This window comes from Saccopteryx bilineata, chromosome 4 (genome assembly GCF_036850765.1).
Source record: "Saccopteryx bilineata isolate mSacBil1 chromosome 4, mSacBil1_pri_phased_curated, whole genome shotgun sequence".
NCBI classification, from domain to species: Eukaryota; Metazoa; Chordata; class Mammalia; order Chiroptera; family Emballonuridae; genus Saccopteryx; species Saccopteryx bilineata.
Window position 1 is genome coordinate 175,161,208 of NC_089493.1, and position 24,227 is coordinate 175,185,434.

The 24,227-nt window shown below is 54.2% G+C and overlaps 1 protein-coding gene across 1 annotated transcript; it reads left to right on the forward strand.

Moving 5' to 3' along the window:
• Positions 1-4,924: 4,924 nt before the first annotated feature.
• SLC6A7 (solute carrier family 6 member 7) lies at positions 4,925-23,863 on the forward strand. Its single transcript, XM_066272997.1, has 14 exons — positions 4,925-5,301; positions 10,163-10,346; positions 11,967-12,098; positions 12,254-12,488; positions 14,497-14,635; positions 16,055-16,189; positions 17,072-17,175; positions 17,287-17,411; positions 18,059-18,171; positions 18,454-18,585; positions 19,078-19,177; positions 19,375-19,475; positions 20,049-20,216; positions 22,123-23,863. The coding sequence occupies exons 1-14, from the start codon at positions 5,269-5,271 to the stop codon at positions 22,330-22,332; spliced, it is 1,911 nt and encodes a 636-aa protein (XP_066129094.1). The 5' UTR covers positions 4,925-5,268; the 3' UTR covers positions 22,333-23,863.
• Positions 23,864-24,227: the final 364 nt, after the last annotated feature.

The following is a 24,227-nucleotide window of genomic DNA, read 5'->3' on the forward strand; positions in this document are numbered from 1 at the left end:
CCAGCCATAAAAAGTGTGCACAGCCTGCCCTTTGCTCCTGGGGCACATGACAATAATGCACGAGGTGGATCCCTCTGGTATACAAGGCCCTGAGCAGCAGCGGGCACTCCCCTCTCTCCTCCTGCTGGGGATGGCCTGGGAGATGTGGCTTTACGGTGGGTGGTGGACATCTAAAGCATGGGAACTAGCCTGACCAGGCAGTGGCGCAGTGGATAGAGCATTGGACTGCGATGCAGAGGACCCAGGTTCGAGACCCTGAGGTTGCCAGCTTGAGCACGGGCTCATCTGGTTTGAGCAAAAAGCTCACCAGCTTGAACCCAAGGTCGCTGGCTCAAGCAAGGGGTTATTCAGTCTGCTGAAGGCCCCCGGTCAAGGCACATATGAGCAAGCAATCAATGAACAACTAAGATGTCGCAACAGCAACGAAAAACTGATGATTGATGCTTCTCATCTCTCTGTTCCTGTCTGTCTGTCCCTATCTATCCCTCTCTCTGACACTCTCTGTCCCTGTAAAAAAAAAAATTTAATTAACTAAAAAAAAAAAAAGATTATAAAGCATGGGAACTAGGTAGTACCAGGGAAGGGACAAGGCTTCCAGGAGTAGAAGAAAAGGGCTTTTGGAAGGTTGGCTGGCAGTGAGTGGATATAGTGTACTGGTGGTCAAAAAATTTGCTGTGTGACCCTGGGGTAACTGTTTTCCCTCTCTGGGCCTTGTTTCCCCATCTGTAAAACTGGGGAGCTAGTTTACCAAAAAGAAATGGCTCTACCCTGGCTAGTGACATGGTGGATAGTGTCATCCCAGAGCACTGAGTTTACCGGTTTAATCTCAAGGACACAGGCTCAACTCCAAGGTTGCCAGTTCAACCCCAAAGGCACCGGTTCAAGCCCCGGTCAGGGCACATATGAAAAGTAATCATAGAGTGCAGAACTAAGTGGAACAATGAGTTGATGCTTTTTTCTCTCTCAAAAAAAGGGGGAGGGGGCTCTGGTCAACTAAGTTTGGAAGGTCCTACAGACTCAATCCTTCTGGGAGAGTCATAGTGGTACATATCACATCAAAGGCTCTGACAAGTCCCTTGGATCGTTAATCCAGCATTCCCCATACTTCCCTACCCAGCAGCCCCCTACTAGCACCTCCCAGCACCCCACTGTACACGCAACTCTCTGGAGTGTGGGGATTCTGTGGGCTGGAGGGCCACACTTTAGCTGTGACTCAGTGTTTAGCAGCAGGTTTTGTTTTCAGATGACCAGAGCTCCAGCCTTTCAACTTCTAAGCTGTGAGACTTCAGGCAAGTTACTTAACTTCTCTGAGCCTCCGCCTCCTCATTTTACAAATGGGGAAAAAAATACTCCAACCCATCTCGGAATTGTATTTAGCCCAGGGTTCAGCACATAGTGAGTTCTGGGTTTCAGCCACCTGCTCAAAGAACTGTCACTCCTCTTGTAACAGGCTGGCAACCCTGACGGATGTTTTAATACCCCACCCCCAGTGCTGAGGACAGATGGTGGCTGGGAAGATCTGAGACAGGACAAGCCTGTCCCAGCGACAGGAAGACCTTCCTGGCAGGAGGTCGATGGCCAAGCCAGGCAGGCTGGGTGAGCTGCAGCTGCCACCCACAGGGGAGGTCAGGGGGTGGGTGGGGCCTACAGGTCGGGTTGGTGATCACCTGTCAAGTGGTATGAGTGCTGTGTAAAAGGAAACTTTTACCTAAAACAACCTCTAAGCGCTACCGTGGGCTGGTTTGTGAGGTTGTGAATTCCCTGTCACCAAGAGAATTCCATCAGAGGCTGAGTGTTGTGACTCAGGAAAGGGACCCCTCATATCCTGTTAGACCCCAGTGCTAAGAGATGTTCCAGCTTTCCTATCAGCTGCTTCTGCCTTGCTTATAGAGCTTTGAAGCTTCTCCCCTGCTGGTTGGAGGCTCTGCATTGATACTGGAGACCCGGGGTCCAGACAAAAGTCAGATCTGACCTAGCCTGGCCCCTGAAGGCTCTGGGCCTGGTCATGGCCTCTACCAAGTCAGAAACATGCCCATCAGCACCATGTTTTACATATAATTTCTCCTCTAGACCCTTCGTGCCAAGAGACTGGTGTGGGCTGCGCAGAGAGGGCCACAGCCCAGCTCTTGGAGGGACTCACACAGGAGGTCTCCTGCAGCCCGTGTGTGTGTGTGTGTGTGTGTGTGTGTGTGTGTGTGTGTGTGTGTATGTGTGGTTATGATGGGGGGACAGAGGATTGTGGGGCTCCAAGGGTGGCTGAGAGGCCCTGGCAGAGGGATGCGGAGCCTGGGGCACAGCAGGCCTAGGACAGGGTGGCTTTGGAGGGCAGTCCTGTCCCAGTGTGGCTGCCCCGGAACGACTTCCTGGGAATCACATCAGATGGACTAGCAGTCTGGGTCCTCATTTTTCACCGTCACCACTTGCAGATGTAACAACACACATGCTCTCCAGCGATAAAGTCTGAGCATTAAAGCAAATTTAAAAATGTTTATGTGCATTTAAAAATATCTCCCTAGATAATTTAAGGAAATAGATTTTTATCTAACACTTCCCTTAAATTAGCACACATCTCCATCTTACTTTTGATGTGAGAGATCAGAAGAGAGAGAGAGAGAAAAAAAGAGAGAGAGGAGGGAAGGGGGAAAGGGAGATTGAGGATTCACTGGTTTAGATTCCCATGTAGTTATTTTGCCAAGTAGTACCCAGACTTCCTCTGGGATGAGGGAGATGGGACAGTGACGGTAGCAATTGTCTAGCACGTTTCTTAGCTGAACTCCTGGTCAGTTGTATGATTGTAAACCTGGGGCTTCAGTGGATAGATTGACTCATGTGGACCATGTCTTCTAATGCTGGGGATATGTTTATTTCATAAAGTACAGACTTTTCCAACAAAGGCTGTGTGTGGGGGGGGTGGGGTTGCAGAAAGATGTGATCTGAGGGCATAGCCTGGTTGGGGTCAAACTCCAAGATTCCAGGCATGACCTTGCCTCTACTCCACAGAGTAATTTTGCAAAGTCCTGCCTCTTCTGGGCTTCAGCTTTCTCATCTGAAAGGTGTGGTCCTCGACCCATTTGCACTCACGGCCCCAATGACGACCGCTGATATTCAGTGGTCACCCCACGATGTGTTTGCTTGAGGAAGGCTCCGCAACCCTGTTCCCTCCTCCTTCCCCAAGGCTGACTCCCTCCAGGGCTGGGGCTGGGGAGCAGGTGCTGCTGGGAAGAGGCCAGAAAGGGCCTCTGGAGCCAATGCCTTGATGCTACTCCCTGTTCCTGTGGTTCTCGGTGCCTTCCCTGGGGCCTATGAAACCTCAGCACCAATGAGGGGGGGTTGGTTCAGCAAAGCTGCCTTCTGTCTTAGAAGAGATGTGACAGGCCCTGGGGGATGGTGGGTTGGGTCCTCCCTGTGCCTCCTTGGAATCAGGAGCTGCTGGCTTTTGCTGCCCCCCCCCCCGCCCCAGGCACAGCCCATGGCCTTCTTTACTTTATCTCCAAAGCACAGAGATTAAGTGCTCTGCGTGACATCACTCCTCTGAGACATTTTCCTCAGGTGCCAAGTGGGGATGCACAAACCTGTCTCCCCAGGCCGCTAAAACTAAAAATGAGATATTGGATATGAGTTCATGTTACACACAGTAGGGCTCAGTGAATGCACAAACCTGTCTCCCCAGGCCGCTAGAACTAAAAATGAGATATTGGATATGAGGTCATGTTACACACAGTAGGGCTCTGTGAATGCTCCTTTCCTGCACCTTCATGGCCAAGAGGCTCTTTTGTCCTGGGTCTGGGGAGCCCTGTGTCTGCCCTGCGAGATGAGGCGAGGCTTCCAGGAAGGAGCAGGGGGTGGGGCTGGGGAGGAGAGGGGGGCCCAGGCCGGGCCTTTTATCCAAGCTCTCAACTTTGATTTGAACCCTTCTCCCCCTCCTACCAGACTCTAGGGGTGCAGCCAGCAGCACCTATGTTCACTCTCCTCAAAGGTCTCCCCACATTGGCCGATGGGAGCGTGACCCTATGAAATAGCATTCTAGCTGGGACACTTCTCAGAGAGAAACGGGTACAACTTGTAATGTATAAGCCGGGTTCACTAACATATGCTGATTCAGTCCCACAAACCATTGCCTATAGCTAATGATTTCCCATCCTAGCCACAGGCTCACCGGACCCTCACGACGCTCTAAGACAGCAGTTCTCAACCACTGCTCTAAGAGGTCAGTCAAGACAAGAGCGGGTTGAGGGCCCATTTGACAGATGTGCAATCATATAATCATAGCCTCCGCTAGGTCATACTGCTGGTGGAGAGGAGGCCAGCTGTTCATGATCGAAGTCACAAACCATCACAACATACTGGTGCTTGCCCTGTCCCCTCTCTTTGTCCTCCTCCCTGTTTCACTTTTTTTTTTTTTTTTTTTTTAGAGAGAGAGAGAGAGAGACAGACAGACAGACAGACAGGAGTATGAAGCTGCTCCCATATGTGCCCTGACTGGGGAATCGAACTGGCAACCTCTGTGCTCCAGGACTACGTTCCAAGCATCTGAGCTATCCAGCCAGGGCTTAATTTCTTTTTTATTTTCAGAGAGATGGAGAAAGGAAGGGAGAGAGAGAGAGGAGGGAGAAGGGAAGCATGCAGTATTTCCCTGAATTCCTCCCATCCTCATGAAGAAAGTAAGATTGATTCTTCTCCCCATTTTCCAAATGAAGAGTGGCAGCCCAGGGAGGTTAAGCAACAAGGGCAAGGTCACACAGCCAAGAAGGGGAGGCCCTGGGATGCTGGAACCCAAGACCTGCCTTTCATGTGCACCGGCATAGCCTGCCTCCCTCATTGCCCAGCTGGGGAAAGAAAGGCCCAGAGAGGGCAGGTTACTTGCCCAAGGTCACGGAGGAGACTGTGACCAAGGCCTCCAGACCTCCAAGGATTTCGGTCACAGGTTCTCCCCTCCTTTCACGCTTGGCCCCTCCAATCGCAGCTCTGCAGAGGGGGCGCGCACCCCCCCCCCCTCAGTTGTCCATCCGTCTAGGTTCTAAACGGGCTCAGCCGCGCAGCCCTCCCCAGCCTCCAGCCCTGCGTAGGGAGAGGCAGGCGTTCGCAGCTCCCGGCCCGCGCCCCGCACCGCAGCCGACAGACGGCAGCGCCTGCGCTCGCGCCCCGCAAGCCGGTGCGCGGGAGCCGCCGGGCAAAGGCGCGGCGCCGGCCCGCAGCACATCTCCTGCTCTCTCGCTCACTCTCTGCGCTGAAGGGAAGCCGGGCAGCCCCAGCCACCTGTCCTCCGAGATGAAGAAGCTCCAGGGAGCTCAACTCCGAAAGGTACGGCCCGAGGACGGGCGGGCGCACCTGGGAGAGGGGAGCAGAGGCCCGACCCCATCGAGGGCCCGGCGGCGTAGGGAGGGCCCCTGGACTCGGCTCAGAGCTCCTGGGGGAGGCCGGGCTGAGCTGGATTGCACGTAGGGGCGGGGTCACGGTCTGTGCCACCTCATAACACCCCTCCCCCTGGGTCTGAGGATCCGGACGTAGTGTGTTTGGGCCTGGGGTTCATTGGGCCAGATCCTTGAAACAGGTGTCTTTGGCTCCAGAAGACAGGAGGTGGGGGGAGGGAGACGGGGGCTGGGGCCAGGCACCCACCTCTCTCCAATCCTCGGCACATTTCCCCCAGGGGCTAATTGGGGGGTGGTGGGTGTTAGAATAGCTGAGTGCCAGCCTTGAGCTGAGCTAATTTCAGGGTAGGTGGGTGGGTGGGGGCGTCTGCCGGTCCCCTCTGGGCACCTAGGCTCGGGATCCAGCAGGGGTCCAGGCTTCCAGCCCCAGCTCCTGCCTGCAGGGCCAACCACCTGCTTCCTCCCCACTCCCTTCCTTCCCCTAGCAGCTTCAGTGTCCCTGCTAAGACCCCAGGCTGTCCCTCAGCAGGGAAGAAAGAGGCAAAGGCAAGCAGTGAGGAACTTGCAGACCCAAGGGATATGGGGGTGGGAGCTAGCATGAGAGAGCAGCCAAACCTATGTGTGCCAGGGGCTTTGGGCTCAGACCTCTGCCCCTCCCCATATTGTCCTGTGGGGTTGGACGGGCATGGGGAGGGAGAGTACTGGGGCAAGGTTTCTGACTTTTGGCTTAAAAGTACCTGTCCCAGCCAAGGAGTCGGACCTCCAGGGTACTACTTCTGCAGATGCTCCTTACCCTGTGGCTTTGGGCAAGTCCATTCTCTACCCTGGACCATTGCCTGTCCATCCCCAGTGTCGCAAAGCAGCGCCTGTCACAGGTGCTGTGAGGTAACTATTCACAGGGGCTGGTGTTACTGAGCCCTCCCTTCCCCCATAGGCCCCCCCCCATTTATTCAAACTCCCTGCCCTTGGGCAGCTGCAGGGAACCACTGTGATAAGTGGGTCCTTTTTATTACGGACCTGAGTGACATCTTGGGGCCATTTGTGGGTCTCTCAGGTTTTGAGTCCTGTCTGCTTCTTTCCCATTCTCCCCCTCTCTTTCCTTTCCTTTCTGTCCCACAAGAACCCCTGCCCCTCACTGCCACAGGGCTACACATTAAGTAAATAGCCGTATTCTGTGAAGTCTTATCTCATATAATCCTCCAACAATTCTGGGAGCTAGGTTTCATTATCCCCACTTTATAAACGAGAGAACCAAGGTACAGAGAAGTGCCGCTTACTGCTTTCCTGAAGGTGAGCTGAGCAACCTAAGACCAGCAGTACAGGAGAGGGGTCACCTAGCCTCGAGGTATCCTCCCTTGGTCTGAAGGAGAAGGGGGCAGGAAGGCAGGAAGTGCCAGGTATCAGCAAAGGGGCGACATTGTTCAGAAATGAACACTGGGCTGAGAGTTAGGCTCTGGGTCCTGGTCTTGCTCTGCCCTTAACTTACTGTTTGACCTTGGGCCTATCCCTTCCCCTCCCCGAAACTCGGTTTCCTCATCTGCACAATGATGAATGTGGGTTCCTGATTCCTATTGTCTGTCTCATCCTGAAGAAGGTTGAGAGCCTTGGCTTGGGCAGTCCTACCTCTCCCAGCCCCTGACACTGCTGGTGACCTATATCTGCTGGTCCCCGAAAGGGGGGTGCAGGTCTGCCGAACTCAGGTGTGTTCCTGTGTGACTCTGGGCGGTGGTGGGGCGATCCTATCCGGGGTGGGAGCCTCACACCTAGGTAAAAGTGTGAACTGACTTGTTAAGCTTCCAGCCCCGTTCCACTGATTTGGTTGTTTTCCTCTGACTGGTTCCATCCTCTCTGTTCCGGCCTCCTGGGATTCACTCCATGGTGGGGTTGGGGGCTCCAGGTGGGCTTCACATTGCCTCAGCTTTTGAGGACCCCATCCCCTGCTCCTGGAGAAGAAATAGGCTTCCCTCTGATTGGGGGAGGAGGGGGACGGAGAACAGGCAGCATCCTGCTCTTGGAACTCTTATCACCATGGAAACAGAGAGCTAGGACCCGCTCTGTGAACACAGAAAGGGCAGCAGTTTCTCAGGAGGGATCAGAGGAACCTTATTATCGGCCTTTCTGCCAGCTGGCTTGGATGCGGCTGTGTGGGGGTGGGGGGGTGCGGGGGTGTCACAGGGTGACAGATTTACCTTACCACCAAACCAATACCAGTGTCAACTGGCACTACTCCATCCCTCCTGGATCTTACCTAGGAGGGAGTGGTTGCAGAAGACTGACGCTAGGGAGCCTCCGAGAAAGGACATTAGGGGAAGAGGCAGGTTGCAGATAGGTCTGAGAGCCCCTGCTACCCTAACCCCAGCCCACCTGGGACCACAGCTAAAGGACCACCAGACACGTATTTGTTCCAACCCCGGAAGACCGGTGACTTGAAAAGCAGCTTTTTCACGCCCCTCATTATTGTCATCATCACTCAGAATCATGCCAGGCTGTCCTGGTTACCACTGCTTCTCAGTCTAATAGCCAGCCTCAGGATCACCCCCATGGTGGTCACTATCACTGAGAGTCAACTCAACACTATTACCCTATTTTTGCCACATGAGCCTGTGGCACCAACCTTGTCGCCACAGCCAGACACCTCCAGTCCTGTGACACACATCTTTCATTCCAGCAATGCTCATATGACAAATCCCCAGCAAAGCCTTTTCTGTTACCACCTGATTTGTGTGTAGACACCTATTTGGTCTGATGCCAGGAAGGGCAATTTTAAGGGCAAACACAAACCTGGTTAATAGCTGCTTCCTGAGCCCCTGTGGGTAAGTCTGAGCTGGTCCTCAGCTACTGCACAGTTCTCCAGTGAAGTCTCTTTGGTGAATCTTGCCTCATAAATCAAAGCCAGAAAACTATTAGATAGAAATTGTCTAGACCTGCATTTCCCCAAGTGTATCCTAGCAGGCCAGCGCCTTGAAACCCTTTTCTTAAATAGGATAGGAAAATACTGTCTATTCCAGACCCTGTTTGGAGAGTCACAGTGCATATTTGTCTAGTATTTTTTACGTTTTTTATTTTATTGATTTTAGAGAGAGAGGAAGAGGGAGGAGATAGTGAGAGAGAGAAAGAGAGAGAGAGAGAGAGAGAGAGAGAGCGAAAGAGAGACAGGAACATCGATCTGTTCTTGTACATGCCCTGATGGGGTTGAACTGGCAACCTCTGCACTTTGGGAAACACTCTAACCAACCAAGGTATCTGGCCAGGGCATTATTGGTCTATTAAAATATATGACAAATCCTGTAGAAAAGAAACCTGCTTTATCTGTGTTAACCCAGTGTCCCCTAAAATCTTTAAATCAAGAATCATTTGTTGCACTGAACACCTATGAATGTCCAAGGACGTGTTTTTGGAAACAGTGACCTATCCAGTCTTCCCAGTGTCAAGGTGGGGAAGCTGAGGCTCAGAAGACTCTTTTCTCAAGTCAGACAGTGAATTGGCACAGACCTGAGCCTAGAATTGGGGCCTCCTGACTCCCACTCCAGTGGGATCACTGTTTTCCTACGACCGTTCTTCAGCAGGAAGCAAGGAATGCTTTTTTCTCTGAAAACCATAGATGTATTTGAAAACTGACCTTCTCTGCAGTTCCATCCTATTTTGCCACAAGGTGAGACTTTCAGCATCAGGCAAGAAAGATATGACTGCCCTTTCTCCTGACCCATTCCTGGAGTTGCTTCTGGAAACTGCTGTCTGAATTCCAGGTGGTCGTCCTGGGATCTCTGGGCTTCCTTCCAGACCCTAAGCCCAGGCATCCCATGGACGTGCTAACTCACACCCATTGGGACCAGGATTCCAAGCAGCTGATCCATCTCCTAGCCCCAGCCTGAAGGGAGAATGCCCATTGGACCTCCCTGCCCTCCTTGAATCATGGGAGGGGCCCTCAGGGAACAACTGGCCTCCGTCCCCCTCTGTGCATGCATCTGTCCTCCAGTGACAGGAAGATTATAACTTTGTGAGACAGATTGCTGCTTAAGTAGTGACTTCCTGCTCATGAACTAACATCCACAGTGCTCGTAGTCCCCCTTGAACATAAATCTAATGCCTCCCTCAAGGGAACCCCAGGCCCCTCAGTTCTACACTCAGGGTCCTTAGCTACCTCCTCTTGTCCTCATGTAACCACTTTGTCTGAACAACCTCTCGTCTGACCGCCTGCCCTTTGATCAAGCTCCAAACTGTCTCTTTCTTAAAATATGGTGCCCAGAATGGAGTAGCAAAACTTCAGCACTGGTGTTTGAAGACGTTGGGAAGCCCTGGGTTCGAGACCAGGTTCTGCCACTAGCCAGCCTTGTAAAAACCTCGGGTATGCCAGGATCCCTCTCTGACCCTCTCAGCTTTCCCCATACTTAAAATGGAGCTTAGATGAATACTTAGCTCACAGGATTGTTGTGAGAATGAAATTAGGTGACATGAGTAAAATGTTTATGCAGTGAGCACGTGGTAAGTGCTCAGTACATGGTGACTATCATAAAGATCATTATCATTGTCATCATCTGCAAAATAGGACGACCCCTTGATTTGACCTCTGTGCTAGTCAAACTAAAATCAAGGTGGCTTTCTTACTGTCTGAGCCACCCTGCTGGTCTCATAAGTTTGCAGTCGGGTGTTAGCCCAGAGGAGAGAAACTGATCATCTGAACCAGTAGAATGTCTTTCACGTAGTCCTGTTCAAATCCACGTCCCTGTATTGGCCGCCACAGTTCCAACCTGGCCTCACCTCTCTTTCACCCTTGTGGTCTCTCTTCTTGGCAGCCCATCACTCCAGACCTGCTGATGACCCCCAGTGACCAGGGTGATGTAGACCTGGATGTGGACTTTGCTGCAGACCGGGGGAACTGGACAGGCAAGCTGGACTTCCTGCTGTCCTGCATTGGCTACTGTGTGGGCCTGGGGAATGTCTGGCGTTTTCCCTACCGCGCCTACACCAACGGAGGAGGTACAAGCCTCAAGGTCCTGCCTGAGGGGTGGCCGGGTGATAGGTCAAGGCTCCAGGTAGACTGAGGTTTGAAGTGGCCTTAGCCACTGTCTCCTATTTGACCTTGAGCAGAGTTAGTTGAAAGTGGTTTTTATAGCAACCTCAGGCTGAAAAGCGGGAGCTCATCTGCCTTGTTCCTTTTCATCACGCAAGCCCCTCCTCCTTCTTGTTCCCAGCACGGGTACCCACACAGTGAGCCCCAGCCTTGGCACTTCCTGGTCCCTGAGTGATGGGCAGAGGTCTGCCTCTGCTTCGTGATAAAGAGCTGTATCTGCCTGTCAGTGATCACTGTATTCTCAATATTCTCACCCCCACCCGCCACCTCCTCCAGAACCCTGCTCTATCAATAATTCCCACTCGTGAGTCTTCAATCTGTCCTCCTCGCCTGATTCCTTCCATTCTGACTGCAAACACAGAGTCTCTCCCATCTTAAACAAATTCTCTGTTGTTCCTGCTTCTCCATCAAGTGACTGTTCTAAGCCTTATTAACAACGCCTGGGGTTGAGCACCCACCATCTGCCAACCCCAGGCGTGGTGCTCTCCGTGTGTCTCATTTAACCTTGACGACAGCCCTCCTGGGTGGGCACCGTTGTCCTGATGAGGAAGCCTGGGCTTGGAGACGCCCGAGTCCTTGTCTAAGGTCACACAATGGCCAACCCAACATCCCTCCCAAAGAGTATCTTCTGCAGGACCTGTGCACGCCCACCGGCGTTCTGTATCTCCTGTCATCTCTACCGAACTCGTTAAAGAAGCGCATCCTGGCAGGGTGACAGAATCCAAATAAAACTCAGTGATGCAAGGACAGATAAATTGATACAGCCGGGAAGCAGAGGGCTAGATCTGGCCTCTGAACTTCGCGAAACTTCACAATATCCTTAGTTCTTTCTGCCCTCCCTCTCCCCACCCCCAGTTCCTGACTCTTTTTCCCTCCATATGCTGACCACATTTTTTTTTTTTTTTTGTAAGACAAGCTTCCTCCTCGCAGTTGGTGTGGCCAGAGACAACACTGGAATGGCTTGGTCCTCAGAACTGCTGTCTCTGAATTCATAGAATTGCAGGGAAGGTCTCTAATTGGTCCAACTTGGGATGTGTGCCCATGAGGAGGTGGGCAGGGGTGGTTAGTGTGACTGACAGCCCCTCTGGAGCCATATGGTGGTGGGAGGTTCTCTAAAAGAGTTGGCGGCCCATGAGGAGAAAGGGGGTAAGGATGTTGGGCACACAGGGCACACGGGACCACAGGTGGCGACCACGAGTATCTGAGGTGGCAAGGTGGGGACGGGTGAGGCAGGGAAATCGGTTGATTTCTGCACCAAGGAGTCTGCACTTCCTTCAGCAAGGAATTCACTCATTCACTCATTCACTTGCTCATTTACTCTCTCAGTGTCTGTTATGAGCCCAGACTTGGTCTGGACCCTGGGACCAGAGAGGTGAGCGAATCCCTGCCCTCCCCTTGGACCTCAGTGATTAATGGTAGGAAAGAAAAAGAGTTCGAAGCCGCATGAGAAGTGCCTCCTTGTCACAGGTGGAGCTGGGCTTCAGGGGAGCTGGCCCTCTAAAACCCCGCCCCCCCCCTCCTCGCAGGTGCCTTCCTCGTGCCCTACTTCCTCATGCTGGCCATCTGCGGCATCCCCCTCTTCTTTCTCGAGCTCTCTCTGGGCCAGTTCTCCAGCCTGGGGCCCTTGGCTGTCTGGAAGATCAGCCCCCTCTTCAAAGGTGAGGCCTCTGTGGGCCCCGGGGTGCTCTGAGCTTGGGGGAGGCAGGGTGGCTGCCTCACTCTTTAACCTCCAGAAAGGATGGCTTCCCGGAGGAGACACACTCTGGCCAGCAAGAGGCCTTGGCCTAAGAGGAGCCCCCTGTCCCCACGCCAGGTGCCGGCGCAGCCATGCTGCTCATCGTGGGCCTGGTGGCCATCTACTACAACATGATCATTGCCTATGTCCTCTTCTACCTCTTCGCCTCCCTGACCCGCGACCTGCCCTGGGAGCACTGTGGCAACTGGTGGAACACGGACCTCTGCCTTGAGCACAGGGGCTCCAAGGATGGCAACGGGGCCCTGCCCCTCAACCTCACCGGCACCGTCAGCCCCAGTGAGGAGTACTGGAGGTCTGGGAGGGCCCACGCCCCGGGGGGTTGGGGGGGAGGGCGGGAACAGGCCCGAGTCCCCAAGGGGCCCAGCGTTCACCAGGGAGGTGCTAGTGTTAGGTGAACTCTGGGTTCTAATCCCAGCTCTGACCAGCTATATGACCTTGAACAACTTATTTGGCTTCTGATGTTTTATCTTTAACATGGGTGTGATAATAGCATTTCAGAGGGCAGCCATGAGGATTAAAAGAAAGACGGCATGTATATTTTGCCATCCAGCCTGGTGGATAGCAAGTGCTAGATAAACGCTAGCTGATAATAGTGATGAAAGCCGTCATAGTCCCTACTTCATAGGATGTTATCCTATCTGTCACTCATTCATTCATTCTTTCAGTATTTATTCTTTCAGTCAGTATTTATTGAGCATCAACTATACTGGTAGGTAAAGAACATAGCATCAGCCAGGACCACATAGGAAGGGCCATTTCTGATTAGTTTAATAGAAGAGGTAAGACAAGATAATGCAAGTGAAACCCTTATCGCAAAGCCAGGTGCATTGTGAGCAATCTTGAATGGTGGCTGGCAGGACATTACTACTCATCAGCCTGTCTTGAAAGCCCACTTTATAGCTGAGAAAACCCAGGAGCTTGCTCAGTACTTGGTAAAAGAAGCAGTATAGGAACCAAGTACTGTAACCCTAATTCTTGATCCTGTTCTAGAACATTCAGAGTAGCCTGGTCCCTGGGTAGGGACCATTGGCTGAGGGGAAGACACAGACCAGATACCTCCAACCCTTCACCTGCCAAAGGATACTCTTAAGAATATTCCCCCAAATGTCCATGTCTTTTTTTTTTTTTTTTTTTTTTTTACAGAGACAGAGAGAGTCAGAGAAAGGGATATATAGGGACAGACAGACAGGGACGGAGAGAGATGAGAAGCATCAATTTTTCGTTGTGGCATTGAGCACAGGGGCTCCTTTAGTTTTCATTGGCTTCTTTAGTTTTCATTGATTGGTTTCTCATATGTGCCTTGACCGGGGAGGTGCTAGACAAGGGGCTACAGCAGATTGAGTAACCCCTTGCTCAAGCCAGCGACCTTGGGTCCAAGCTGGTGAGCTTTGCCCAAACCAGATGAGCCCGCGCTCAAGCTGGCGACCTCGGGGTCTTGAACGTGGGTCCTCCGCATCCCAGTCCGATGCTCTATCCACTGCGCCACCGCCTGGTCAGGCAGATTCCATGTCTTGAAATATTTTGGTCTCCAACCTACATTTATTATACAGGTCATCCATTTGTCCATCTAAAATTCATCCAAAGTGTGTGCACCCACGGAGGGGCATGTCGGACCAGTAAGAAAGGATCAGCTTGGGTCTGCAGCTTAAAGCCAAAGACAGTGATGTGGGGTCCAGCACCTGCCAGGGGTCTCCATGGAAACAGCACAACTCACTGCATCAGTGGGGATGCTGGCAGAAAGCAGATAGCACTCTCACAAGGCTTCAGCAAAGAGACCTTAATGAGGGATTTTACAGAGGTGAGGGAGTCCACACGGAGAGGTGAGGCACCAGGAACTAGCAAGAACACCAGCTGTAACGCCGCTGAGCCAAGGAGGCAAGCCAGAGGGCCAGTGGTGTTGGAACCAGGGAGATTTGGAGCCTTGGAGGAAAGGCTGCTCAGCAAGAGCTAGCTATGGAAGAAGGCAGTTCCAGCCAGGCTTTCTGATGGCATGTGCATGCATGCGTGCATATACATGTAACACGTGTGTGTGCAAATACCCTGGTCCCTCACTCCTCTCACCCTCCAGTCTCCTGCTGTTGCTTCCAGCTAGCCAAACCCAAAAGGAAACTGATGAGGAAGGCAGCCTGGGCAATGGGGTCTGTAGAGGCCAGTCTCCTGGGTGCAGAGCTGGTCAGGGAATAGACCAGAATCAAATGGAAACTAGCCAGCATCATCTTGCAGGCTGGTCACGGCTTTCCTCCATGTCGATGGAGCGTGGCAGTATGACCAGCGGACACTCGGACCTTTGTCTCCCACAGCCGCTACGTTCTCCACATCCAAGGCAGCCGGGGCATCGGCAGTCCCGGGGAGATCCGTTGGAACCTCTGCCTTTGCCTGCTGCTCGCCTGGATCATCGTATTCCTCTGTATCCTCAAGGGTGTGAAGTCCTCAGGCAAGGTGAGGTTTGGGGGTCGCGGAGGCCTGAGGGGCTGGGAGAGGCGAGGGCTTCCTGGAGGAAGCAGGATGTGGACTGAACCTAAGAGGTTGAGTAGACTTCAACTGGGAAGAAGGGAAGGGAAAGGGCATGGAGTTGGGGGTAGGGGGACAATACCTGAAGAAAGATGTGGAGGTAAGGGTGGGCAGTGGCTAGGATTGTTCACTAGACTAGAAACCTGCCCAGGCAGGACCTATCTGTTATTCAGGTCTGTGTACTTTCCCAGGGTTTGAAGAGTCTTAGCAAGTGTTTCTTGAGTGGTTGGAGGGTGGCTATATGAGTCAGAGCTCTTGGAAATGCAAGTGACCAGAACCAGGCTGTCACACTCAACTGGAAAATCCAGAGTGTGTGCTTCAGGCATGGCTGGATCTAGGGGTTCAGTTAGTGTTGTTAGGACCATGGTTCTCACCATCTCTCAGCAGTGCTTTCCTCTGGACTGGCTTCCTGCTCACGCTTCATTCTTTATGCGGTTGTCCCAGCAGCTCTGGGCTACACTTTACATACTTAGTAAAGGGTTCTCCTTTCTTCAGTTTGCAAAATTCTAGAAGTGAGCCTCACTGGGTAAGCTGGGTCACTGTACCCATCCCTGAACCAGCCACTGTGGCCACTATCTAGTGCTGGGTCACATGCCCACCCCTGGAGCAGAGAGTGGAGTCAGCCCCAGCTCGGGACAGTCAGGGGACCGTTATCTGAAGAACGTCAACGGGATGCTGGCAGGCAGAGCCACAGGTGTCCACTTTAGGTTATGAAGGGCGGGAAGGCCATCAAGCTGTTTTGGAAGGACTTGGAACCCTGAATGGTTTACGCAGTCACTTATAAATTAGATCTTGTCCCTCCACAATGTGTTGGGATAATGCTCAGAAGTGTTGTCCACTTGGAAGAGAAGCATTAAAAGAAAGACTAGAAAGCCAGAGAAGAAAGCATTTAGGAAGAGAGGAGAGGTAATCACGTGCAAGCCGAGGCAGTGAGGAGCCTGGGACTCACAGTGTCTGCTGGGCGCTGGGGATGGCTGGAGGTTTGGGAACGGGCGGGACAGGGCAGAGGGAGCCTAGGAACACCCAGAGTCTGCTGGTCATGCTGGCTGATGACCCTGTGGAGTGCGTTTTCCAGGGGGAGGAGACACACGACACAGGAGGCTCTTCTAACCTCCAGGGGTGGGTGATGGTGGTCTGGACTGGGAAGAGGGGTTGGCTTTGGGACAGCCTTGGGAAGCAGTAACAGGACTCTGCTGATGGGATCAAGGTGTGGAGAAAGGGACGGATGAAAAAGAAGCATCATAGGTCAGGGGCTGCTCCTGGCTTGGGAGTGAGATGGGGGTTTCTAGAAGAGGAACAGGATGGAGGAAGTCACCCCAGTTCCCAGCCTCACTCATTCTCTCTCAGGTGGTGTATTTCACGGCCACATTCCCCTACCTCATCTTGCTCATGCTGCTGGTCCGTGGAGTCACCCTCCCAGGGGCCTGGAAGGGCATCCAGTTCTATCTCACCCCCCAGTTCCACCATCTGTTGTCTTCCAAGGTGAGGCCCTTGGGGCAGGGGTGAGGCCTGAGCTGGAAGGTGGAAAGAGAGATCCCTAGGGAAAGGAGTGGGCAGGGGGGAGAAATCCCTGATGTGGGGAGCCTCCAGTACCAGGCACTGTGCTTGGCACTTTTTCATTTATTGTTCCTAAGAATCCTATGAAGTAGAGATTTATTCTCCCATTTCACAGATAAAAAACTGAGGCCCAAAAGAGTTAGTGATCAGCTTACAGTCACACAGCTAGGGAGTGACAGAGCTGGGATCCCTCCGACTGCAAACCCCAAGGAGAGCATTAGTAGTACTAACACCCCCAGGCGGGCATTAGCAGTACTAACAGTCACAGCAGTGGTGCTGACAGCTATCATTTCTTATTTATTGACAATGACTGTGCCCAACCCTGCTCTTAGCACTTTGTATCTACATAGTCCTTTAATCCTTACCACCACTCTATTCCTCCCCGCTCATTACAGAAAGGCCTGAGGCCCAGAGAAGTGATGTGGCTACACATTGGTAGAGCTGGGGTCCAAATCCAGGTCCCTCTGACTCCAGGAACGAAGTCTAGGGGTTACATGGGTTTGTTGTCCATATGAATTTACTGAAACATTTATACGAGGAACCACTTCCTTCAGAATGAGACCAAGCTTAGGGATTACCTTCTAGATCCTGGATGGGGGAACTGAGGCCCAGAGAGGCCCAGTGTAAGTGTTGATGCTGGGTTTGCCCCCAGCCCATGTCACTTGTGAGCCAGGCCCTTCCCCACGCCGTCCCTGGACATATGGACTGGCTCTCTCCCTGCCTCCTTCCTCCTGTTTCCTTGGTCCCCCGACACACGGTGTGCCGGCCGCTGCTCTTTGGCCCCCATCTGCTTCCTTCCTGCCGCAGGTGTGGATCGAAGCTGCCCTTCAGATCTTCTACTCCCTGGGTGTGGGCTTTGGGGGTCTCCTCACCTTTGCCTCCTACAACACGTTTCACCAGAACATCTATCGGTCAGTGCAGCTTCCTGGACCCCAGAGCCGGGGCTGGGAGGTGAGGGGCTAGCCAGCGAGGGCCTCATGGGCTGAGGCTCACTCGGCCTGAGCCTGGACTTCTCCCGGCAGAGACACCTTCATCGTCACTCTGGGCAACGCCATCACCAGCATCCTGGCTGGCTTCGCCATCTTCTCCGTGTTGGGCTACATGTCTCAGGAGCTGGGTGTGCCTGTGGACCAAGTTGCCAAAGCAGGTGAGTGGGGTGCCCAGGTCTGGTGGGCCAGGGTATGTGTCAGGTACAGCTGGGGCGGGGAAAGTGAGCCTATGTGTGGACCCAGCCTATGTGTGGATGGGTATGTTGAGTGTGACAAACATGTCCTGGCTTGTCTCTGGGTGGCCACGTGCATATGAGTGTGCATTAACCTATGTCTGGAGATAAATGAACTTCAGTACGAGATTGCCTTATGTTTCATCCCATCTTGGTAACTCGCCTTGCTTGTCCAAATGAGTCATATCCTGTAGCAATGTCTGTGCAAGCGAATCGATCATGTGAGTGATCTTGTGAATCAGTGCCTTGTGCCAATGGCTGTGTTTAAGTGTGTGTGTTAGTGAGATTGTCCAAATGGTTGTGTACATAAGTGTATTCAAATGAGATGTTATATTTAGTCTTGTGTTTATTCATATATAATTATGAATTCATTTATTTTATCAACTTATGTTTGCTGAGCACTGACAATGTCCTGGCAGATGTCGTAGGAGTTAAGAAAGTATCAGAAGTGTGGAGTTAGGGGACATCCTAGGGTTTGCCCAAGTGGGTGTAAGCGATCACGTGTATTTGAGTATGTATGTGGGGGCCTGCCGTGTGGCCCCGGCTGCTGACCCTGTGTGCCCTTGGCCCAGGCCCTGGCCTGGCCTTTGTCGTCTACCCACAGGCTATGACCATGCTGCCTCTGTCACCCTTCTGGTCCTTCCTCTTCTTCTTCATGCTGCTGACTCTTGGTTTGGACAGTCAGGTGAGCCGCGTCCACACCATTGGGTGCCTCGTGGCATGTGTGGCGTGTGTGTGTGTGTGTGTGTGTGTCTGTGTATGTGTGATATGTGTGACTGTATCTGTGTCTAAGTGTGATGTCTGTGAGTGTGATATGTGTGTTTCTGTGTGCGTGTCAGTGTGTGTCTGTGTGATGTATGTGATGTTTGTGTATCTATGTGTCTGTGTGGGAAGTATCTGGAATGTGATATGTGTGTATCTGTAGGGGAGGGGAGGAAGAACCCTGACCCTCTCCCCCGCCCCACAGTTTGCCTTTCTGGAGACCATTGTGACAGCTGTGACAGATGAGTTCCCATACTACCTACGACCCAAGAAGGCTGTGTTCTCAGGGCTCATCTGCCTGGCCATGTACCTGATGGGGCTGGTCCTCACCACTGACGTGAGTGGCTTTGCAGGGCAGGTGGCTGATAGGCGAGGCTGGGTAGACACCTGGAGCAATGTCTGTGGCTGGGCTGGGCACTCCCCGAGCCACCTGCTTTTTTTTTTACCTCTTTGGGAGGAACCTAGACCACCCTAGACCCTCTCTTCCAAGGGGCAGCTTGGCCTGTGACCCAGAGTCCTGGCTTTGGAGTCTGACAGACCTGGTTCAAACCTCACCTCTGCACTTGCTGAGTGAGCTCAGGACAAGTGGCTTTTCCTCCCTGAGCCTGTTAGCCCGCTGATAAAATGGGGGTCTGTGTCTAGGGTTACCAGGACCCTCGAATCAGGTGATGCGGATAGAGGGCTGGGCAGGTAGACAAGGGTCATATAGACAGTGGTAAATTGTATCCAGCTTGCTCTCCCACCGGTCTGGCTGCTCCTGCCTGGAGAAGGCCTGCAGCAGGGCACCAGGCCGCGGTGAGGGGACCCAGTGCTGTGACCTGTATTCCAGGGGGGCATGTACTGGCTCGTCCTTCTCGACGATTACAGCGCCAGCTTCGGACTAATGGTAGTGGTGATCACCACGTGCCTCGCTGTCACCCGGGTATATGGTGAGAGGGGCCGGGGGAGGTGGAATGGAGGCTCCCTGCAGTGGGATGGAAATCTACCCTGAAGCGCCCCCAGGAACTGGGTCCCCAGTCCCAAGGGCCACGGTTTGGGCGTGGGCCATTGGAGAGGAGCTGTGGTGCTTGTGGGGCCTGTGAGTGGGGCTGTGGGTGGGACCATCATTTTGTCCTCCCCGGTGCAGGCATCCAGAGGTTCTGCCGAGACATCCACATGATGCTGGGCTTCAAGCCGGGCCTCTACTTCAGGGCCTGCTGGCTGTTCCTATCCCCAGCCACGCTCCTGGTAACTGGGGTGGGAGGGAGGGCTGCTGGCTGGGGACCCGGGGCTGAGAGCAGGGCCCCTGTTGGCATTCAGTCTGGTAGGGCTGCCCTGGCCTAGAGTGGACCTCTGCCAGGGCTGAGGGACAGGCTGGGCACCAAGATCAGGTCAGCTCCCCGCCCCCTTCATGCTTCCAGCTTTTGTATCTGCGTTGGGCCTAGTCCTGAGTTTGGTTGACAGATGGGTGGGTCTTTCTCAGGCCTCTGGGCCTAAGGGCTGGGGCCTTGAGACTTTCTATTCTCAGCCTTGGAGCTGGAACAGGTTTGGGATAGACCATCTCAGAAATTAGGGTGCTTCGGAGCCGGGCTGTCTCAGGCCTAGGCATTGGGTGAACGTAGAGCAGAGCTAGCTCAGGCCCTGCCAAGGCTCCAAAACAAAGAAGGACCGTCTCAGGTTCTGGTACCACTTAGGACTGGGCAGTCCCATAATCGGTGTCTCAGCTGGGCTAACTCCGGCCTTGGCAGGCCAGGGCTGTCCTAAGCCCTGGGGCCAGCCGAAGGCCCATGGTGATGCTGGGAGCCCCCCCTTCCCCTGCAGGCTCTGCTGGTGTATAGCATCATCAAGTACCAGCCCTCAGTGTACGGCAGCTACCGCTTCCCAGCCTGGGCCGAGCTGCTGGGCATCCTGATGGGCCTGCTGTCCTGTCTCCTGATCCCAGCCGGCATGCTGGTGGCTGTGCTTCGAGAGGAGGGCTCGCTCTGGGAGGTGAGTCAGCCACCCCCCTGTCTGCCTACCCCCAGCCTTCCCAACCTGTGGCCTGGCCCGGGGCCCACCTGCTAAAACAGAAAGCATTTGCACCTGGAGTAAGGCTCAGAGCCCTTCCCCAGCAGAAGCGGGTTGTGGCCACACCGCCCAGACCACAGGGCGTGCTGGAGTTCAGCCACTGCTCTGCTTCCCACTGCTGTGTGACTGGGAGCAAACCCCTTCCCTTCTCTGGACCTCAGGAGCCCCTCCTGTGCTTCCACAGGAAACTTGTCTCCCTGCTCACAGTGCTGGTTCCCAAGCCTCGCTCTGCCTCCTGACTGCCCTGCTGCCCCAGCTGCTCACAGCCGGTCGGAGAGGCATGGCGTTGGGGGGTGGTGAGCGTATCCAGGGCCCTGCAGGCTCTTTCAACCAGGCTTTTTCTTTTAAGAGCAGTTTTTCTAACCAGTAGCCTGAGCTATGAATCAGCTCAGACCTCGATGGGCTGAGGTAGGCTTGGTGGGCCTTCCCTGTGGCCCCTCATATAACACAGGGTCTCTGGGGGGGGGGCTCAATCCAAAGACCACCATTATCAGCCGATGTCTGCAAGTCTTGGGGAGAGGACAAGGAACTTGCCCAAAGTCCCACAGTGAGTCAGGCAAGGGTCAGGACTTAAACTCTGGTCACCAGCCCAAAGCTTCCCTATGGAATGCAGGGTCAGAAGACAATATTGAGGGACCCCAGGGGGTGGGCTGTCACCCTCCTCCAGTGTCTAAGAACCCTGTTATGGACCACAGGTGATGGCATGAGCACTTCTCGTGGCCGGGGTTTTGTGGAGAGACACAGAAGGATCTGCAGTTCTTAGAAGAGAGGAATAGTAACCCTTTGTGGCCCATAGGCTTGCTGTGATGCTGTGTGATCACAGAGAGACCCTGACCCTCTCTGAGCCTCGGGTGCCCTCTTTATACAGAGCCCTTCACCTCTGAGGCCATGGGTGTGGAGTCCTCTGGTGGCAAGAGGCTGTCATAGTGAGCAGAGCTAAAGAGAGCCATGGGATCCCACCTCCTACCCCCACACCACAGCCAGGCCTGCCTCATGAGAACTAATTGTTAAATATTCAGGAATGTTGTTAGCCGGTTGTGAAACCATTGGTAGCTCGAGAATGACAGTGGTGGGAACATTTGCACCAAATAACCAACAAACCAGACCTCCGGCACCCGCCACACTACTGCCCCACCCCTGTCCAGGGCACTGCACTGTCTTTCCAGCAACTCTGCACCCCATGGGCTCCACTTGACATTGGTTATCTTTCCCCCTTCAAGGGTCTGGGGCCCTTCTCCCTTTCAGGGCAGAGAACTTAGGGAATGTGGTTTGAGGAAGAAGGAACCCTAGAACACCTGGACTTAGTCATCATCTTAGTCAGCTCCCGCCTGTCCTGGAGGCTGGGGCTTGGAGAGGGAACGGTCAGACAACTTGGAAGGTCAGCAGCAATTCCCATCCGAGTTCTCCCAGTTCACGGTTCTTTCCCCAAAGCTGCCAGCTCCTTAGGACTCAGCATTCAGGGGAAGAGGCCCAGAGTGGGATCCGGTATTGGCGGCCAAGTGATCATAACCGCAGCCACCAGTTACGGGGCCTTACCTTGTTCCCAGCACTTGCACAACAACTCTAACTCGGCATCACGAGTTCCGAGTTACAGATGAGGAAACAGAGCTTAAATTCTGGGCCCAGAGGCCACCTAGCCTGTGACTGGCAGAGCAGGAGTCTCATCGAGGCATGTGACTCACTCCCCGGGGTGAGTAATGGTGCCTCTGTCCCTGGCGCTGTTGCCAGGACCAATCAGGTAATGTGGGGAGGTCTTTGCCCAGTGCCGGCCCCAAGAAGCACTCCGCTAGCCCCGGCTGTTTTCACCGCCGTCTTTGCTCTGCTGCAGAGGCTCCAGCAGGCCAGCCGGCCATCCATGGACTGGGGCCCGTCGCTGGAGGAGAACCGGACAGGCATGTACGTGGCCACGCTGGCTGGTAGCCAGTCGCCCAAGCCGCTGATGGTGCACATGCGCAAGTACGGGGGCATCACCAGCTTCGAGAACACCGCCATCGAGGTGGACCGCGAGATTGCTGAGGAGGAGGAGTCTATGATGTGAGGCAGGAGGAGGTGGACAGGATGTCCTGCCCTGTGTGAAGGCAGCAGTGCCCTCTGGGGTTCTGGGAGGCCTGAGGCTGTGGGGGTTGCCATGGTGGTGCCAGTCCCCAGTGCAAGTCCTTTGTAGCTCCTGCCTCCCCTGAATCCTGTCTCCCCCTACACGCGCGCGCGCGTGCACACACACACACACACACACACGCACACATTCAAAGCTGGGAACAGTCCAGCTCAGCCCGCACTTCACAGATGGATAAACTGAGGCCGGGGAGGAGGGCTTGCCCGAGGTCTCCTGGCAGAAGGGACTGAACCTCGGGCCTCTTGACCAGCCGGCTCCCTTTCTCATGTGGCAGCTGGTACCACCCTCTGATCTGTGTTCAGGGCCCAGGCCCCTCCCTTTTCTCAGGGAGCCTGCCCCGCACCCTTCACCACAGCCACAGTCTTGAGCCGGGCAGGGACACTCAGGGCATCTCAAGGCCCACCAGGCCCTGGGCATCGAGGGTTAGCAAGTCAAGTGGGAGAAAGACCCCTGTGGGTCCATGTGTGCAGGCCAGGTTTCCTGAAGCAGGTGGGACCTGAGGGCTCTGGAGGGAGAGAAGGCCTTGGGCGAGGACCTGACCCTGCTGTGCGGGAGTGGACGGGAATGCAGCCTCTTCTCCCCTGGGGCCAGGAGGAGGCTGGCTGCCTGGGGCAGACACCAAGGGCATAGGAGCAGGAAGAGTGGGGGGAGAAGCGGTTACCAGGTCACAACTGGGTTCAATTGGGAATGAAAAACACTAGGGAGAGAGAGCCAGGGACATGGGTGGGCAGGGGATTTGCATAATCTGTTTGTGCTTTCGATAGACTGTTGTTCTGGGTTGGTGTGCAGGTTGGCTTAGAGCAGACAGGGTGGAGGTAAGAGGCTTGTGGAGGACAAGCAAGAGGGGCTGGTGGCCTGAGCTAAGGTGATAGAAGTGGGGGGAGAGGAAGAAGGGGGACGTGGCACTTCCGAGCACGGCCCGCAGTGAAAGGAGCCCTGGGCATGATTAGGACAGAGGGGAGAGGTGCCTGACTTGCACAGCTTTGGAGGTGGGAAGGAGGGTCATGGTCAAGACCGGGGCGCCTCTCCTCCCTTCTCCCGGGTCCTGGTGGTCCTCACTGTGTCCTCCAGCCCCAGGCACTGCTGGGAAGTCGGCCTTGGCTGTGGATGAGCAGGGCAACCAGGAAGCTCAGACATAGTCCACACATATGGCCAACTGGTCTTGATGCTGCCCATTCTGCCCCAGGACGTGGTCCCTGGGCCCAGGCATGAGAGTGGAGACAGAGAGCAGAGGGCAGCTGACACCCCAAAAGCCTTGGTAGCTTCAATCCTCAGGCTCAGGAGGGGCTGCCCTGGGTCCCTCCTTCCCTGAGAGATGAGGGTGGCGTGTGAAAACGCCCGAGCAGGTCTCCTGGACACGATGAGCTCCAGCAGGGCAGGGCGCCCACGTGCAGCTGTGCCAGCCTCCGTGCCCATCTCTCTCCTGGTGTCTCCCAACCCATCTGTGTTCTGTTGGTTTATTGTTAATAAAACCAACCAGGTCGTCCTCCTGACACTGTGTCCTTACTGCTGAGAGCCCCGAGGTGGGCAGCACAGGGCTCTCCACTCCCGTCGGACAGCTAGGGACACTGACTCAGCGGCCTCCTGTCCTGGCTCTCCTGGCTTCCGACACTTCGTTTCTCTGTGGCGGGTGGGCAGGGCTGACGAAGGATGATGAAGAAGATGAGGAAGGCCCTGAAAGACCACTTAGTCCCCTATTATACAAATGGATAGGCCGAGGCCCCCCAAGGTGAAGAGACTGGCCAGGGTTACTCAGCTGAAGCAGGCAGAGCTGGGACAGACTTGGGCCCGCCAGCATCCCTGCTCCCTCTCCAGCCGCT

Excerpts from the sequence above, each read along its gene's own strand:
- SLC6A7 (XM_066272997.1), top strand. The coding sequence starts at position 5,269 with ATGAAGAAGCTCCAGGGAGCTCAACTCCGAAAG. Across the intron at positions 10,347-11,966 it reads CGCCTACACCAACGGAGGAG|GTGCCTTCCTCGTGCCCTAC; the intron begins GTACAAGCCTCA and ends CCCTCCTCGCAG. Across the intron at positions 17,176-17,286 it reads TTTCACCAGAACATCTATCG|AGACACCTTCATCGTCACTC; the intron begins GTCAGTGCAGCT and ends TTCTCCCGGCAG.